This window comes from Neurospora hispaniola (assembly GCF_033458365.1).
Source record: "Neurospora hispaniola strain FGSC 10403 chromosome Unknown B0T23scaffold_3, whole genome shotgun sequence".
Classification (NCBI taxonomy): domain Eukaryota; kingdom Fungi; phylum Ascomycota; class Sordariomycetes; order Sordariales; family Sordariaceae; genus Neurospora; species Neurospora hispaniola.
In genome coordinates this window covers 1319723-1337882 of record NW_026944408.1, presented here as the reverse complement: position 1 = coordinate 1337882, position 18160 = coordinate 1319723, and the positions used below count along the sequence as shown (strand labels likewise).

The following is an 18160-nucleotide window of genomic DNA, read 5'->3' as shown; positions in this document are numbered from 1 at the left end:
CCCAACTTCAACAACAACCTTCATCGGCAAGACCCATCAAGGAAAGATTTCTTCATGAACTATGGAAAGCTTTCTGATAGCCCTTCTGAAGGATTGGAGGATCGGGAGTGCTTTCGATGAACACCATCCAAATGCAAAGCTCCGTCACCATGCAGTTCCCGGAGGCGCTTTTGAACAATGGCGTCCCATCCACTTATTGGGAGAGGGTACATTCGGAGACGTCTATAAGGAACAGTGCGAACACGGGTTTCTCCCAGATAAACTGCGCGCCGTCAAAAGAATCAGCAAAGAGCAAGCCGGCTTTCTCAAGTCATCGCAGCGGGAGCTCCAAGCTCTCGCTACTTTCTCCAAGAAGAACGATCCCAGGGTGAGTGGTTCTTCCTATCTGAACATAGCGCCTACCGTTTGAACGGGAGCAAAAAGCAACAATTACTGACCAAGTGACGCGATTGCAACTCTATTCATGGGCAGTATCAACAACACTTTGTCCAATTCCTCGGCTGATTCGAAGACCCTAGTAATCTGTACATTGCGATGGAGTTCATGCCGTACGGCGACCTCCAGCAATATATAGTTGACAATGCGCCTTTCCCTGAAACCGAAGGATCTTTGATTGCCAAACAGATCGCGATCGGTTTGCGTTATATGCATCAAAAAGGCTACCTCCACAGAGATCTCAAGCCCTTGGTATGTCTGCATATCACCCACCACCCTCACAAACACAACAGGGTTTCCAGCCATATCTACACTGCTCGGATCTAATACCGCTGTGAATTCCAAGAATATCCTCGTCGATACGCCAGGCCCTGGATGGAAGGTCAAGCACGCAGACTTTGGTATTGCCAAAAACATTGCCGGTCCTACATTGTACACCCACTATAATGGTACGTATGGCTATATTGCTCCCGAGCTATTCGAATCATCGGATGCGTATACGGCGGCGGTCGACATCTGGGCACTAGGAGCCATCGTATTTTGCATGTGTACCGGCGCCCCGCCCTTTGCGCAACCGCAACATCTACTCCAATACCGTGCCGGTATGCGATGCTTCCCTTCCCAGGTTTTGTGTCTTTCGACCGGGTTTTGCATCGACTTCATCATGGGAACTATGCATGCGAACCCGCAGCAAAGATTGGACATGGACGAGATCATGGATCACGAGTGGCTCTCCATGGAAAAAAAAACGGCTATGAATATGAGCAACCTGTGAGTTATTCTCCGCCCCCAAAGATTCTTAATAGATGAAACCCCCTTTTCTAAGCTGGCGCAGATTCACGAAGCATATGTCACTCCGCTCATTTGACCCCTGGGACCTCCAACAAGCAGCAGTGGCTTTCGACAATCCTATCACAGGGAAGAGGTTGGAACCTATCGATCCTACACTGACTTGCCTCGGATGTGAATTATCCTTCCCCTACCGAAAATATCTCTTCTACCACCTCGCCAAGAACCCCAATCACTATCGAGACCTCATGCCCGGAGAGCGTCCGATTGATGAAGACTTTTCTGAGTCCTTTGGATTGAAAGCTTTCTTTGGCCGCTAACAAGAGATGTTCAAAAGGTCTTGCACGTTCTGTGACGACGACTTTGACAGCCGCGATGCGCTGTTCGAGCACCTTGAAGAATCTGGGCACGCTATGGACAGAGCAAAACGCCGGCGCGCACCCGGGTATAAGCGGCCAGAGATCTGCAAGAAGCGGGATAGAAGCGAACATCCGCACAGAAGAGCGAGGAAGACGATAGCGAAGCTGGAGAAAGAGAGGGCGGAGTATCGTCTTGTCTTGCAAAAGCAGCGGCGGCAGCAGGAGGTGCAACGACCTGCTGCTGAACTGAAGCGGAAAGAGGAGGAGGAGGAGGAGGAGGAGGAGGAAGAAGAAGAACAATTGCAGAAGCTGAAGCGCGAGGAAGAGCTAAGGCGAGAGCAGGAAAAAAAATTATGAAACATCAGGAGCAGCAAAAACAGCAGCGGGAGTTGGACAACGCGGAGGCGGAGGCGAAACAGCGCCAGGAGGCACAGCAGCGACAGGCCAAGCGGATCAAGACGAACGCTGGTTTTGTTTGCAGGGTGTGCGCCGGTAGCTTCGATACTCGTAACCAGCTGTTTAGTCATATCAAAAGGGCTAAGCACTGGGTACCAGTGGGTTGATTGTTGGAACAAGGACATAAATGGTACTTACCTACCTACTTTCTGAAAGGGGTTGAAGCGAGTCCGAGTGAAATACACTGTCTAGATGGAGCTCGCGCAAAGATATGTTGAAGCATCTACATAGAGGAAGGCGATTTGTGAGATACCGTTAGCGTATAAGTGGCAAGTCTACCTGAAATTTTGAAGACTGTCTTGTGCATACTTGACTTGTTTCGTTTTGTTTTTGAGAGACAGCGTGACAAAAGGGACTGTTTACCTCAAGCGGAATACCGTGCCTCTTTTAGCGCCTCCCCCCTTCTTTCCCCTTTTTTGCCAGGGATAAAGCCAATATTGCTCTACATGTCCACTTCCAGGCGGGACAGCAGCATTGTCCCATGTTTAGCATGAGTCAAGACATGGAAAGTACGGAGGTCTGGTATCAGTTTATAATACTCCGGAGCTAGTACCGGTGGTACCTGCCCGGCTTCCCCAGATGCGATGCTGTGCTAGATGAACTACTTTGTTAAATGCAAAGGCGTCTGTGTAGGTCTGCGTGGAGAGAGTAACGATCAATACAGGTACGATGCGTACATATTAGGGGTAATAATCCGGGGTAAGCTCCCTCATTACCCTCAATTGGTACCCACCAACCTCTACGTCCTGGCTCCAAGTTCCTACCTACACTAGTTGCCAGATGGCTTCAACTTGCCTCCTCTTCAACACACCAGCCGTTCGTTGAACGAGAGCTCTGGGGAAAGGTACGCTCGGGGGTAGTACCTACCTAGGTAGCCAGGGGTGTGTGTTTACGAACTTGTTTACCAACTTGTTTACCAAGTTATTCACCTCTCCAGCTCTACACCACCCTGTGCAACCTAGCCAGGTAGGTACTCCTTCTCATAGATTCTCAACCAATCAATCTTAAACCGGAACCAAATCCCAATGGGGAAAGTAAACAGATTTCAGGTCTACACTCAGCTGCCCTTGTTATCTCTCTTTTCTAAGACTAGCTGCCTCCTGTGGTTCAGCCGAGCGAACACTTAATACCAAGCCCAGCAACTTGGTACTAAAAACCATCAAGTTAGCCCCAGTCCCGGTCCCAGTCCCAATCCCAGGGACACGTCCGTAACGTTGTGTTGTACACTAGACTACATACTGCAGTTTACGCAGGGTCGTCGTCGTGTAGAGAAGCAACCGTTCGGGAAGAGCGGATGCACCACCGTGGCTGAGAACCGCTCGCTGTATGTATGTAGTATAGTGTACAAGGGATGTCACAGCACCAGAGACACAAGGACCCTTGATGAACCCTTGACAAAACGGCGCAGCGGCGTCTCTTCTTCTAGAAGGTACATACGCCGAAGGAACGGCCAGGGCGGCCCAGGGGGGGAATGTAGGTGAAACTGTAATCTGGGGTTGGGGACTGGCGCTTGGTTACCACTAGTTGGTGCGCGCATAGGAAGGGGCGTGTGTCAATATGGCGTTCGTGATACATACGGCGTCACCTAGGAAAGGGAAGTTTGGGGGCTAGGACTAGGGCTGGCTGTCTGGCTGGATGGCACGGGTTTGGCGCGGAATGGCACAGCTTCTTGGCTCTTGTTGTGAGCTTGTGTGGCACTTCCCTTGAGCATTGGTAGGTCCGTAGACGCGGAGAGGACACGGGAAGGTGTGTCCATTGTGCCGTGTTTTCCCCCCATGATTCTCTGCTATGCCTCTTGACGACGGCCGCTAGACGAGCTTCCTACCCTTTGTGTAATAATGGACATTTAGTTTGTGGGGACCATTGGGTTTGCCCGTGTCCGCGCTTATCTTTCTCCTCCTTGACTTGCACAAAAATTAGTCATTATGAGAAATCATGCTCCCCACGAAGCTCATCGGCTAGCAGGATTGAGTGATCTTTCGTAGCGGTTCGATGAGACGTAAAACAGGAATCATTCAGGTCACAAGATGAGTAGATATCCCGTGGTCTCCCGCGAATTCGCGGAATATCTTGGATTTCACTATCCGTGCTCACCCGGGCCCGGAACGGAAGACGGGATGTCTAGGCATCCAAACACCAATGAGCTCTGCAAAGCGCGGTTTTAGGGGTCCTGGGGTGTTTTTTACCCGACAGGCTGGGGAAACACTCAGTTCAAGGATGCCGAAGCAAAAGGGTGCGCGTGGTGGTTGGTAGTACGGCCGCGGCAGGTGTCTGGGGCTGTCAAGTAATCAACAATTCCATATTCGGCGTTCGGGGTTACAAACAATCGGAGACGGCATGAAAAAGGGCGCCGAGCCATTCCAAACCGTCTTCTTCCTGCTCAGCTTCCATCCGTTTCGGACAAGGCAGCAATATTTGTCAAAGGTACATATGCTGAGTGCTGACATGGGGATTGGCTGACATGCGAGGAGCTTCTTGTGCTCGGTTGTAACCCACCGAGTTCGTCACCACCCTTGTCTTCGACTCATCCTAAATCCGTGTCCCCACGGAAGCTGGGGGGAAATTGACACATGGCGGGACATTGAGGTTCTCGACGATGCTTGGCTCCTGGGTTTCGTGGTATCGGTGACGATTGACAAATACAGGATTGGAAAGATTATGCTGATTTACTAGTGAACAGTCCTACCCTCGGACGATCTGCATATAGGACCAGACACCATAGTGATATTTGTCACTTGTCAAGTCTTCATGACATGTTGATGCGTATGTATGGGGAATGACCGTTGCCATCCCACTCCGCAAACCCCGTGCCTCACACTCCCACATCCGTTCGGTACTTGCGAAAGCACGTCAACGCTTTTCAAATTCGCTGGCAGTTGCAGTTGCACAGCCCCGAGTTTTGTCAGCGGCAACGTCGAGTTTGGTTGGACAGCATCGCATCGTCTCTCCGACTGACCAGACCAACGGGCCCAGCGATTGCGAGATGCGATTTGGCGATTATCTGGTAGCGACTCTGATACAACGCCGACGGATGACGCATCGGGCAAGCCCTTTTTGAGGGGTCCGTGTAGAGGGGTGTGGTTACGCAGGCTCACAGGTTAACGTTGCGTGCAGTGAACCTCGACGGAAAGTTAGGTAAGCTTCAGACTCTTGGCTTCCTAGACTCCCCCTATTTTGTTTCTCTTGGTTGTACAACAAGCAGCAGATCCGCAGTAACTATCGTCAAGCTTACAGATACAGCCTTCGCAGCGGTCAAGCCATGGCATCGTGTTTTGTGTTATTGGACCGTTCACTCGTCCGTTGTTGGCCTGCTAAGCCACGGTTGCCCGTATCGCCGGCTTTGAGCGGAGCTTTATTGGTAGAAGGCTGTTGTACCTAGCCTGAGGCCGGCCGGGACGCCGTTACCTCTAAGTCCTAGAGAAAGAGAATGAGTTCATGGAAAAACATGTAATGATGTGAGATGATCTCCATGGGGCTGAGACTTCCCTCCGCACTCCGCAGCGAGTGAGAGCGGATGGAAAGTGAGGGTTCCGATCCCTCCTTCCGTCTCGACTTTATCGCTCTTTCCTTCTCAGCCCTATGAGTGGAGTCCAAGTAAATCGTCCAATGACAGAGCTCACAGTGATCTGTTCAGGCTCCAGCTTGGCCCGCGCTTGCCAAAGCTCCGCCAAATGCTTGTTGCGCACTGGCTACCTATTGCGCAAAGAGGAGCAATTTTGCCTTGTGGCAGGCACAGAGGGGAGCGGGGAGTTGTGCAAGGTTTCGCGCCAGGCCTGTACCCGCCCACTCCCGTCGCTTCCACACTTGTCACGGGTTGAAAGCCGAGGCGATCCTTTCGCTCCCCACACAATTCGGTTTCGAGGGAAAGAGAAGAAGAAAAAAAAAATAAGCCAGATGAACGGCGGTTTCTTTTCGTGCGACTCATCGGCGCCCCGTTGTTGATCACGGCAGCATCCATTCCTTCCGCGGTGTCCACTCACTCACGAGTCCCGGTCACGACTCAACACTCCCCTCACCCCCGTGGACACCAGCAGAGGTGGTATGTACCGATGTAGTTTACACACTGCGACTGGCAGTCAGCATGGGTTTCGGCGTTACGATCGCGGCCCCGAACTCTAATTTCCAGGCTGCTTTTCCTCCCCCGCCGCCGATGCTCGTCGCCCAACACAACGGAACCGGCGATACAAATGTGTACTAGCCTGTGATCGATATATTGTGTGTGTTTCGCATGATGGCATCCTCTTGTCTCTGTGGCAGGGCGCCTCATGCAGCGAAGGATTCAAGCTGCTTGCTTCGAGATGGACTTCCTTCACCGCCTGCGGATAGGCACAACGGCAACTGACATGACAACCAAGGCTTGTCCTGGCTACACCTCAGCAACAACAAGTCATGAAACTGTGCTGCTAGCTGCCAAATAATTTGCTGGTGGCAGTGTCTGGAGTACGGAGCCAATGGATGGTTGGTTCAAAAAAGGAAATGGGAAGCGTGTACGAAAGTTAAAACCAACATATTCATTCGTGCGTGCACAGAGTTGATTGCTGGATATTATACAACGTCCAAGGCGCCAAGTTGGACTTGGCCCAGATGGTGTTAACTGGGGCTTCGGTCAGCAGACCAACAACGCATTTTGTTTTCTTTGCTGGCCGATCGATGTGTATGTCCTTGTCTACGCCGCGGGAGTATGAACGAGGCTGTTGCAGTGTCTCTATTCGCAACGGTTTAAAGACCCCTCAATGTTGTTTCATGACGTGGAGCTGTTAGTGTCCGGTGCTTGCGACAGCTTTGATATGGCTTGGCTTGTTGGTGTTCTTGGTGTTGTTGGCCGCTTGCCTGGCCGCTGGCCCGCCTCGAGCTCCGCCCAGGGCCCGTCCAACCTCATCGTCATCTCCTTACATGATGAGGTGTGCCCGTAGTCAGTCGCCCTGAACAACATCATTCTTTTGCTCGGTAGCCGCACAAACTAGTGTCGCAGGTTCCTGCAAGAACGGGTGGAGGAGGTAAAGAAAAACCCACAGCCTAGAAGGATTCAAAAGTGGGAATTGGGTACCTGCAAGAAATTTTTTTTTTAATTTTTTTTCCATCGGTTTTTCGTAGGCGGATGGATCTGTTGGGATACCCTGTCGATAATTGTGTTGAATTCGGGAAGTCGAGGGAATACACCGGAAAGCAAAAGCTTGGTGCTGTATGGTAGATAAGATAACGCAGTGAGAACGCCGGCGTCGCGAAAGAAGCCGATTTGCAAAAAGTACAATGCGTCATGGGATTATCTCGGTGTTTCCAAACCGTCGCTGTCACAAGGAATTTTCAGCTTAAGCGGAATATAGGCACCCGTGAATATCCAGGCCGTCGGGTTTTGTATGTATTGCTTAAAAATCAGATTAATGCGTCAACCGGTCCAAAGATTGTGATATTGCAGAGCGGCTTCTCTGATGCCTGCGAAAAAAAAGAACCCGACAGACGTCGCTGAGAAATCCCTGGAAGGCATCCACGATACACTAGTGGTGTACTGCTACATAAGCAAATGTACCACTCAGATCGGGACGGTGATTACAAACCACCTTAACTCCGTCGGTTCCATTCACAACCATTGCGACAAAGGGACGCGGGGTTTAGATTTGATTCTTGAAACGGAAACAAGGCCTAAACCACCAAAATGATACCAGTTCGTTTCAACAAATGTACGTGATGAAGCTTGCAACGTCGGGGCGCACATGATTGACAGGAGCCAGACCGGCAGCGTGCCCGAGCGGTGGAGTTTAAGGTTTGCAACGAAAAAGTTGCGGCCAGACAAAAGACGGGCAGGGATGAGAGACGGGCCAAAGACCGAGGCGGCCGAGCCCCCGTCCTGACTCCAAGCAGAAAGTCCAGAGCTCGGATCGTGAAATGTGCGCTTCACCGCCGCCGCCGATGGACAAAAGTCTCAGGTGTCTGGGCTGGCTGTTGGAAAGGGCGGCGCCAGGGAGTGTTCAAAAAGCCGACCACCGCAAAATGCAACGCAACAGGGGGGTGTACGTAAGGTAGTACCAGCGGTACGTATCTTTCACAGGTACGTACACAATCTCCAAAAGTCGGCTTGACGGCTTCTCGGTTTTCGTCAGCTGCTGCTGCGGATGGACGCATCACCCTTGTGCTGATGACCTTGCGGTGTCCTGGAGTGTCTCTGACCGGAGAAAGCACCCCAACGAAGGGTCAGACTGAAGGTTTACAAAAGGAAGCACATCCCCAGGATATATCGTCGGGTTTCGCGCTGGCTCTTCTGTTTTGCAATCATCAAGATCTTTTGAACTTGAAATTATTGTGTGAAAGTTTTGAGCACCAAGTGACCTTCAAAAGCCGTCCAAAGCCACGCCCGATTCCACTTTCGCAATCACGGATTCCACTCTCGGGCCCCATCCTCACAGTACCCGTCTTTTCACTATCCACTCACACGCTGAACGAGACTCGTCGCGACTGCTGCCGTCTGTTTTGGAGTGCATGGTTCTTGCAGACCTGATAACAGTACCAACGCCAGCGACAGCGAACAACAACGGACTTGGCTTGCTGTATCACGACACACCCCCCACCCCTGGTCCTGGTCCGCCTGCCTGAACGCCGCCCACGCCCACCCGCACGCCCTTTACACTTACACGCCCTCAGTACCTGACGGGCCCGCAATCGGCTTGACCCCTGTCTTGAGTCACTCAAACCAAGAACCGAGACGCGAAAACGCACCAGGCCCCAACCCAAATATTAGTATTAGAGAAAAGCTGCCCCCGATCCTGCCCTCCGAGGAGAAAGAAAAAAGAGAACCATGTCTTCCACCACCACCACACACACCGCAACCACAACATCACCACCACCACCATCATCATCGAGGCCACAACCAGTAGGCACTCTCTCTACCAGTGCATCGACATATCCTACCACATCCACTATTAGTACTCTGCATACTTCATTCATCAAGCCCAAGAAGATGTCCATCACACAAACATACTATCTTGCCCACAAGGCAAGGGCAAAGCTTTCTTCGGAAGCTGCCCGCCCCGATCACAACCTCCGCCTCCTGGTCGGACACGCCAACCTTCTCGACTCATTGATGGTGGAGCTCGCCGATGCCGAAAGGGAACAAGAATCATGGTTCAACCAATCCGTTCGCGGCGCCTCCAACAGCCGCAGCGAAGAGCGTCACATCCAATGGGCCGACACGGTGGTCCGGGAGCCCGAGCATGACTGGCAAGCCGAGGACGCCGAGTACAGCGACTCGGATTCCGATTCGGACAGCGATCTGAGCGAGGACGACGAGGAGGACTGTGACGAGGACGAGGATGTCGAGATGGCCGATGCCGTCCCCCTCAGGAGGATACCCTCGCACAGCAGCGGCAGCCTTCATCGGTACTCGATGCAAGCACCGCTGCACCAATTCTACAACTACGACCAAGACATGGAGGAGGATGAGGAGGACGATGACGAGGACTACACCCACCTCGCCCTGCAGAGGAGTCCTTCGCACTCTGCGTCGCCACCAGAACTCGATCTCGACTCGGACTCTTCAGAAGACGAGCACATGCCACCATCGCCGCCCACTACCATCCTCTCCACATTCTCATCAACGTCGCCCGAAAAGCAAGCAGGAGAGCAACCAGGAGACGACGAGGAAGATCAACAAGAACAAGACAAGGATGCCTTTTATACCCACAACCAGGGCTACTACCTACCAAGCCGTGGTCCGACACTTGTGTCGCCGATAGGGATGTACTAAAGACTTCCCCCACCACACACACACACATACACTTTTCCTTGTTCTACAATGATTCCTCATTATCTTGCATAGCACTCTTCTGCATCGGGCAACGGCGTTTTACATTTTTGCATTTTGTATTTTTACGATGATACCACATTTCGCCTGGCATGCATCGGGGCAATTGGGAAGATTGAATTGGATTGGAATAGGATTGGGACTACGGGAGTTTCTACCATCATCAAGCGAACAGCGTTTTTTCCCACATATCATCATGGACCAGACTTAAATGTTTGCTCTTTTTCTCTACTCTCTCTCTCGAAATCACTACTCATAATGGTCTGTGTTTCTATGGTCGCGGAATTGGAAATGGAGTATCGGGAGACACACAAACGAGAACATACAAACAGTTTGTAGGGCAAATGGCAATTGGAGCTTTGGGCATTTCACTACACTTTGGAACTTGTATCGCTATCACACAATTGCTGTATTGGACTGTACCCGCTCCCATCACCACGGCAGTGTGGTGTTTTTGGTAGAGTGGGGAATTCAGGGTCTTCTTGGGTCGGATGGGGAAGCCATGATCTCATAGCTACCGGCACTTCGCAGCTCAATTCCGACTTGTCTCGGAGCAAATAACAGCGAACCGTTTTTCTTCGGAAAACCAAGTGTGCATTCATTCCAATCGTGCCAAATCTATGTCATGGTGATGATCAGTGATTCAATGCTCAATAGGACCAGGAAATGATTCACATGTTACTATTTGCGATAATTGCAAAATGGGGCAAGATGATTGATTTTCGGGAGATCCGATGGGGACAAAGAGTCACTCAGTTACAAGCCGATCCCGATCGGTGTAACGGTTTGGGAAATCGGAGTTTGTAGCGGTCGGTACGCTAAGGTAGGTGGCTTGCAATGGCCGAAATAAATCATCTTTCATCATTCTCGTCAGAATTCAATCATTATCCAACTTTACCTACACAAAGAAAAACATTTACTTCTAATTCTAGCGACGACAATCATCTTTGTTTCTGGGTGTGCGTCCGTGTAGTGTAATTCCGTCGCCAAACAGTCTTACCTTACGTATCATCATGTATGTCAACTTGCTTGTAGTGTGAATGAACCCTTCAGTCCCTATCGTTGACTTTTTAGTTTCCGATTCTTCCCGTTCGTCCTATATCCCCAAGAAGTCGGGTCCCCGTCATGTGTCTGGAAATTTCATCTCTATTTGATGTAGCGTGTGTAGTCTAGTCTAGGGGTCCAGTTGGTTCCTGCTTATCGATGACAAGCGAGAGAGTGTAAGTGTGCTTATTGGGTGGGCAACCTACCTCTCTGACCGGTTATTCAACGGGCAATGGAAAGAAACATACCTACTCAAAAAATGGGGAGGGGGGAAAGAAGGAAGCGGAGGAGGAGGACCCCTAGAACGAATGAATATTCGGATGGATGGATGACCTCAATTGACATCACCACTTTTTTGGGGTTTCGGTTCCTGTATCGGGATATACTTACTGCGTACACTACACTACACAGTACGCGATAGCGAAACCTTGCGAAACCTTTTTGCCGATAAACGCGATGGGTGAATGGTGCCGTGGCGGGTAGATCGAGACGCCCCGGCCCCTATCGGCGACAATTCCTTACGACTTTCCGACCTTTTTTTTTTTTTTCTGACATTTGTCATTCTTTCAGTTGTCGTACACTACATATAGACTTTCTCTTGGCCGTTTTACTTGGTTTACTTGGGGACTGCTGGGCAGCTCTGGGCAGCTCTGGGCTGTTGTCATGCTCCTACTTTCCATCCACTTTAATATGTAGAGGTAGTATCAAATTCCCTGTCTTCGTAGGCTTCGCTTGACGCGCCCGCCCGGGGGGGCTTCGCCTCTTTTTCAGTCCCTAAAAAGTCCCCACAACCAGCTTGCCGCCGCTCCGTCGGTTCGGGATGGTATGGAGCGAGGGCAGGCGGGTGCAGGCCTTATCAAGTACCATAAGGGTCTAAAAGGTCGCGGAGATGCGTTCCTGTGACACTCCTCCCAGTCCGTTAGGCTCCGCCGCTGCTGCTGCTGCTGCTGCTCCGACCGCGACCCCGAGTTTCACGATGCATCCAACATACATACCTACCGGCAATAACGAAAACTCAAATTGTTAGGGTACAGTTGTACATAGTATACTTCTTACAAAATAGGCGGAGAAAGTAACCGGTGCCCTTTTGTGCCAGTCGTTGCGTGTCAGCCTCATCCAGTAAGTAGTGTAAACAAACAAGAAAGTGACAAGAAAACAAGCCGAAGATCAATTGCGTAACCAAATTTAAGTGGCTGGCATTGCAGTATTGCACTTTGGCTTTTGTGCAGTGTTCGTTGTCCTCTTGTTTTTTTCAGTTGTTGGTTCGTAAAAAAAAAAAAAAAGAAAAAAAAAAAAAAAACATGCTGAAGCACCGATGCCTGACTGCGACGGAGATATAACATGTATGTAAAGGTAGTCGTGCATTACATACCCAACTGTGGTGTATAGGAAGCTGTCAAGTTTGTCATGTGCAGAAAGCTGCTGTGCTGTGTGACGGTTTATGTGATACACACACCTCAGCATTGGTACAGTCTAATGCTGGTTTGCTTGTTAGCTCGAGACCTCTGGGCCAACTTCCCCAAGGTGTTTTCAAGCTGTGAATATGCTATTTCCAAATGAAAATACACGGCAGTGGATCTGTTGATGCCTTTCGGATCTATGCCTAGCTATTCATTCAGTCTCTAAAAGGTTGCGGGGAGTTCGGAAAACATCTGGTCTAGTGTACTAGGAGCGAGAACCTGGGTACCCAATTAACCAACATGTAGCTATGAGACAGGTCCGAGAATCGGTCTCTTTTTTTTTTTTTTTTTTTTTTTTTTTTATCAACCGCATAAAATTCGAGGTTGAAGTTTGAGTAAGCAAATGTAGCGATTATGATAAGAAGGATGCCTGAAAGGTCTTTGTAATCGCGGCAGCCTTGAGACGTTCTTGGCCATCCAGGCAGCGAAGCGACTGGTAAAAGTGATGGATGAGAAGCGAGTGCAGCGTGTGTGACTTACACGTGTACCTCTCCCAGTTGTACTTCGCTTCTTTTCTTGAATCAAGATGATTCACATTCCCAACTTCGGCCGGTTGATAGGTCGGTATCGATTCCGAGGCACCGAAGAAAGGACGGTAACCACAAGTAGGTAACTATCGCGAGTTTTTCGGTTCGCGGGAGCCGGTAAGAGTCGGTATGATTCATAGCGGGCTACGGGGCGTGACAACAGTGTATAAGCGGAGAAAGTGGGGGGTGTGAAGGTTGATAAGATAATGCCGGGCTGAAAGCTAGAGCGAATGTGGAAAGTGAAGAGATGGGAAATCCGGGGAGACAAGGGGAGAAGAGGTTGTGCAACATACGCCGCGGATCTTGGCACAATGCTCGCTTGATTTGCGGTAAGCAGCAAGGCAGGCGTTTACACTACACGTGAAAGTGCTGGAAAATTTCCCGGCCTTTGTTTTCTTGCAATGAGCTTCTTTGAGATGGCGTAGATTCGACTCTCAAATCGTTCATCAGACCCTCGTCGAACTTTTGCCCTGTTTGGCTTGAGGTGTCGCGATTCAGGCACAGCAAACAGGAAGACACAGGCCAAAGCTCAGGCAGAAACACCTTGATGCCGGTTTAGGCTGTTGATGTCAACGATTTCCCGCATCCGAAACAGAAGCTTTGAGAGTCATACCAAGCCGGGAAATATCTTGCGTGATAGCCAGTTGCAGAGATCTAGGTACAAGACAAGAGCTTGGAGAAGCAGGATTGCACCAAAGCGTCAGGACCAAGCAAGGGTGGTGAGGAGCAAGGCAAGGCCAGGCCCCAGGCATAAACGTTTTAATCCGGAGAGCGTTGCCTACACGGTTAGTGTACACATGTACAGCCAATGCGTTGTGCATGTGAGCGTTGAAGTTTTTTCTCTTCCCCGCAGTTGCAAACCGCTACAACTTTGTTGGGATTTTCAAGGTCATTCTTCCATTTGAATCTCGAGACAAGATGAAGAGCCATCAACGTATAGTTCAAGCCCAGTGCATGAGCTTGCAATGGTCAGGTCACGGGGGGGAAAAGACTCATCGCATGGCGGAACCCGCTAATAACCCGCACCGCGGTTCTAAGCCGTTCAAGGTAAACAATCCGTTTCTTTGATGCTGTCTGATCACAGAGTGGTTCTTTCATCCGCGGGCGCTACCGGATGTTCCAGACTCTTGCATTTCCAGGCTTTTCCCAACTTAAAGGCCTGATTACGCGATCTCCAGTCCCGCACCCACAAGCGCGGGGTAAGTAGGTCGCAGTAGCGGAAGCCGTAAGCGCGTTCCGGCGCGGTGTGTCTCACGGAGAAAAAGGCCGACCGATCCCCATGATGAAACGCAGTTATCGAAACACGGTGAAGAAGCGGTGCCTGTCAATTATCGGCAGCCAAGCCGGCTCTTGCGGCGGCCGCGCCTCCTCCGGCCGCGCGGATTACTGGATAACGCATCGCCTGCCACTTTCCGAACGGCCCCTCCTCTCGCAGCCCCTCTTCCTCCGTCAATGCGATTTTCTGCCAAGCAACGACTTATGGCACCCGATTCGCTGGGGATGCGTGCGACCTCTGCCGGTACGCGTAACAACTTCACCGAGCCAAGCGACGCAGAAAAGTATCGTGAGGTGAGTGAGCTACGCCTACCTCAGACCGAAGCTCGAGAGGAGTGTGTTTAGCCAAACACTAGGCCCAGCCTCTTGACAACAAAGACGGTGGCTGGCGTGGCTGCCAGCTACGGTTCGGTTGGCCGCCGTACGTTCGGAGATTGCGGCAGCAGCTGAGAGATATTGAACAATCAACAAACAGCGGAGACTGGAAGCTGTGCGGTGCAGCACCCGGTCAAGCTGGTTACCGTATCCCGACCGTTCGGCAGTGTGGTTGGTTGTTCACCCAACTTGGAATGCGAAAGCGAGGTGACCTGAGATGAACGACAACCACAACCCAATTGGGACGAAGAAAGAAAGAACGAGCATATCACCCAAACGTCACAAGGAAATTAAGACAAGCAAGACAAGGAAAATGCAAACGCCGATATAGGAGCCAGCCATCGTATCAGAAGAAAACAAAAGGAAAATAAAGACGAATAACAATAAGCATTGGTGACTACAAAGAACCACTGCCGGCGTCAAAGGCCACGCCGAAACAAACAATGCCTGGGCTCACAAGCGATCTGTCAAACCACTGTGCTGGTACCATAGTCTGCAGGTCTAATTGTGAGGCTTCAGCGCAAATCAAGAACCTTGGCGACGACCACCACTCTTCTTTTTTTTTTTTTTTTTTTTTTTTTTTTTTTTTTTTTTTTTTTGGGCTTCGCTGGCACCCCTGAAGCGACCTGATGTGATCTGATCTTGAAGGACTGAATTCAGGGCTCCTAACTGAGACACAAAGCGTGCCTTTAATTGGACATAGATCATCGTGATGAGATTATATATGACCCTCTATGACAACATCAGGGCGCAGTCTGGCAAGTCTGTATCCAAGGCCTGGGCCAGGTTAACAAGCTGCTTGCAGTAGCGTCTCAGTTGTTGATAGCCACGCCTTCAGTCTGATATGTGTCACCCAATGCACTCCGCTTTTACAATGTAGGTACACCAGGCACACATCGATGTCCAACGTACGTATCCGATCCCTCTAGAGTTTTACAGATTAGCGGACTGAGATAGGTGACGCATCTCCCGTCACCTTGACGCGACGATTCACACACCCCATACCGACTTTTCGGTTTCCCGTCGTGTCAACAACCGGTCGAATCACACCATTTTGGCAAGGTACAGAGGTATTCAGTAAGCCACCAATAAAGTTGAGCCAGCTCATACTATAGAGACATGCATAATAAACCGTGTACGTAGAGTTTGAGGTTGGTGGATTCTCTTTGGTTATGGAAACAACCAAAAGATAGGTGAGCAGATCCATGAGCAAGGGAACCAACTGATAGGCGCTGTAAATCGTGGGGTTGGCAGTGCTGTCCTGTGCTGTGCTGTAGCGAAGTCATGGTAAAACAGAGGCTGGGATTCCCCAGCTTTTTGCCCATTGTTACTGTAACAAGCGAACTACTGCAAAGACAGAAAGATAGGTAGTGCACAGTTCAAGAGGCGAGAGCGAATAGGTGGAACGAATCAGTTTGATCCCGTCAGTGCGGACAGTCGTCCAATTCGAGCCCCTTCCTCAGTCAGTCAGGAACGGGGGACAGCTTGACGTTTCGAAACATTCATTGAATCAGATCTCTCAGATTGGATCTCAGCTCGAGTACCTCTTACGACCGCCTCGCATTTCTTGCCTCCCCCGTACCGACCATGGTGTATGTACACAGATCTTCCCAAGTCAGATCTTGAAATCACAGCCTCCGTGCATGATGTCGAAAGCTACCAAAGATAGCAGATTCAACAAGAGATCCAGAAGATCCAGACCCAGCGTTGATCGTTGGGTTCCTATTTTCAGGAGGAAAGAGAGGCTGTGCGGGTTTCAATCGGTGCTCCATATCCATCTGCTCCACGACGACACCAGACAACGGCATACTTACGGAACTCCGCAAATCTCAGGCCAGCCAACAAACCTGCCAAACCGTGACCCTTTCAATGCCCCTTCACTACGTAACTGCCCGGAGAAAAAAAAAAAAAAAAAAGAGACAGAGCGACAATGATCCCCCTTCTAGTACAAGACCCAACATGGAAAAGAGGTGTCAATCTATCAACGGTGCCATGCAAAGAAGATCCCGTTGTTAGGGACACTGCACTCCTCTGGTGGATGCGGTGTAGGTCTATTAGTGTAGTTAGTGTAGAAGAGAGATGCTCCAAATCAGAGACACAATCGTACCAGGCAAGGCGTCGTCGAGATTACACTTTTAAGGGTCCGTCCGCGGGAACTAGGGACTACACTACTAGTCCGGGGGGGGGGGGGAGTTAACAAGGGACCGACTGGACTACACCACACTACACTACACTACCATACACTACGGGCAGACAATACGGGGTACAGAAAAAGGATGCGCAACAGCAAGCAAGATAGGGGGGGCGCGTGACCAATGTCGTGAGAGAACATCAGCGGTCAAAGTCCACCACTGTCGGAATTGTTGCCGGGGAGACGGGGTAATAGATGTTGACATTGATCCAAAAAGTCCACTTTGTGGATTTGATGATCGCCTTTGCCTCTGTTGGTGGCCCTGACGGTGGATGGATGATTGTGGTGATGGGTTATGGTGGATACAACAGACAATATGTTGACACTTGACAATTCTCCATTTTCCTCCTCCACAATGGAGATGGCGATGCTGTGCAAAAACCCACTTCTTTGCACTAAACTGATCCTCGTACGCTCGCTCTGAATTTGAGCCTCTTCGCTCCGCTTTTTTTTTTTTTTTTTTTCGTATCTGTTCGGAGTTTATATGCAGACGAGAGGACCCCCCTTTTTTTGGTTTACCTTTGTTTCCCAAAAAGGGGTTTTGATTGGTTTACTTGCACCTTTCTTCGGAGAAGCGGTTAACCTTAAACTCTATTTCTCCGAATAAGAAATGCAAAACCCTCATTTCAAGCTCGAAGCCAGAACCGATAAATACCCTTTTACCAAAACCCCAGAGGTCAAATTCCTGCCCAAATCGTCACCTGACCGGGAGCCCAACTAACCCTGACTTTTATTTGGGTGCTAGCCAGGGCACTTGTCCCGACTCACCGGGACAAGTCGGCAGCGGTCGGTGTCGGTGTATTAACGGTCTCCGACCGCCGGGCACGGTCAAGTTAAATACCATACATACATACATACCGTTCCCTTTACCGCTTACTTAACATTGCACTAAGCTATCAAATCTCCCACCCCCTATATCGGAGTGGGAGATCCTCAAGGATCACAACACGCCGGCGCTCCGGGGGTAAGTGAGCTATTGGGAGATCATCAACGTTCTCCTTGTCCACTCCGGCCAGGCTCCGGATGGGAGGCATGGGAGGGTGTGTAGATAGCTAGTGTAGTTATGTCAAGGGCAGGATCAAGTCCTCGTCATGAGGAATGGGGGAGGAGGGCACGGGGGTTACACGCGCCTACCTACCTACTCGCCTACTTAATCTAGTGTTTACATACCTTGCCGTTCCTTACCGCCATGCTCCGAACTTTCGGGGCGCCTGTAGTGCACCCATGAATGGAGGCCAGGGGAGACTCGTGATGGTTCCTGAGATGGCGTGCGATGGTGTGCGGTAGCGGTAGCGGTAACTGTAGCGGTAACCGTGGATACTTGTTAAGAAGAACTCGTGAGATCTAAGAACCGGTGAGCCGGTTGTAATCTAAACTATATCCGCTTGCCATGCTTCGAGGATCTGGGGTTCAAGGTGCCGGGAGGCGAGGAATACGGTTATAATTCCGGTATT

General features: G+C 50.5%; 3 protein-coding genes across 3 annotated transcripts; all 3 read left to right on the top strand.

Moving 5' to 3' along the window:
• Positions 1–61: 61 nt before the first annotated feature.
• Positions 62–2099, top strand: B0T23DRAFT_439788 (kinase-like domain-containing protein; the record flags this gene model as incomplete). Its single annotated transcript, XM_062840709.1, has 5 exons — positions 62–367; positions 541–687; positions 782–1206; positions 1271–1510; positions 1562–2099. The coding sequence occupies 5 exons, from the start codon at positions 62–64 to the stop codon at positions 1938–1940; spliced, it is 1497 nt and encodes a 498-aa protein (XP_062693820.1). The 3' UTR covers positions 1941–2099.
• Positions 2100–8681: 6582 nt separating this feature from the next.
• On the top strand, positions 8682–9991 carry B0T23DRAFT_107529 (uncharacterized protein). The gene has a single exon (XM_062831804.1). The coding sequence runs from the start codon at positions 8830–8832 to the stop codon at positions 9775–9777; it is 948 nt and encodes a 315-aa protein (XP_062693819.1). The 5' UTR covers positions 8682–8829; the 3' UTR covers positions 9778–9991.
• Positions 9992–13783: 3792 nt separating this feature from the next.
• B0T23DRAFT_439785 (uncharacterized protein) lies at positions 13784–15063 on the top strand (the record flags this gene model as incomplete). The annotated part of the gene is made up of 5 exons (XM_062840708.1): positions 13784–13912; positions 14044–14064; positions 14204–14434; positions 14497–14561; positions 14616–15063. The coding sequence occupies 5 exons, from the start codon at positions 13784–13786 to the stop codon at positions 14734–14736; spliced, it is 567 nt and encodes a 188-aa protein (XP_062693818.1). The 3' UTR covers positions 14737–15063.
• Positions 15064–18160: the final 3097 nt, after the last annotated feature.

Bases quoted from the DNA above. Each gene is read 5' to 3' on its own strand.
- B0T23DRAFT_107529 (XM_062831804.1), top strand. From the start codon at position 8,830: ATGTCTTCCACCACCACCACACACACCGCAACCACAACATCACCACCA.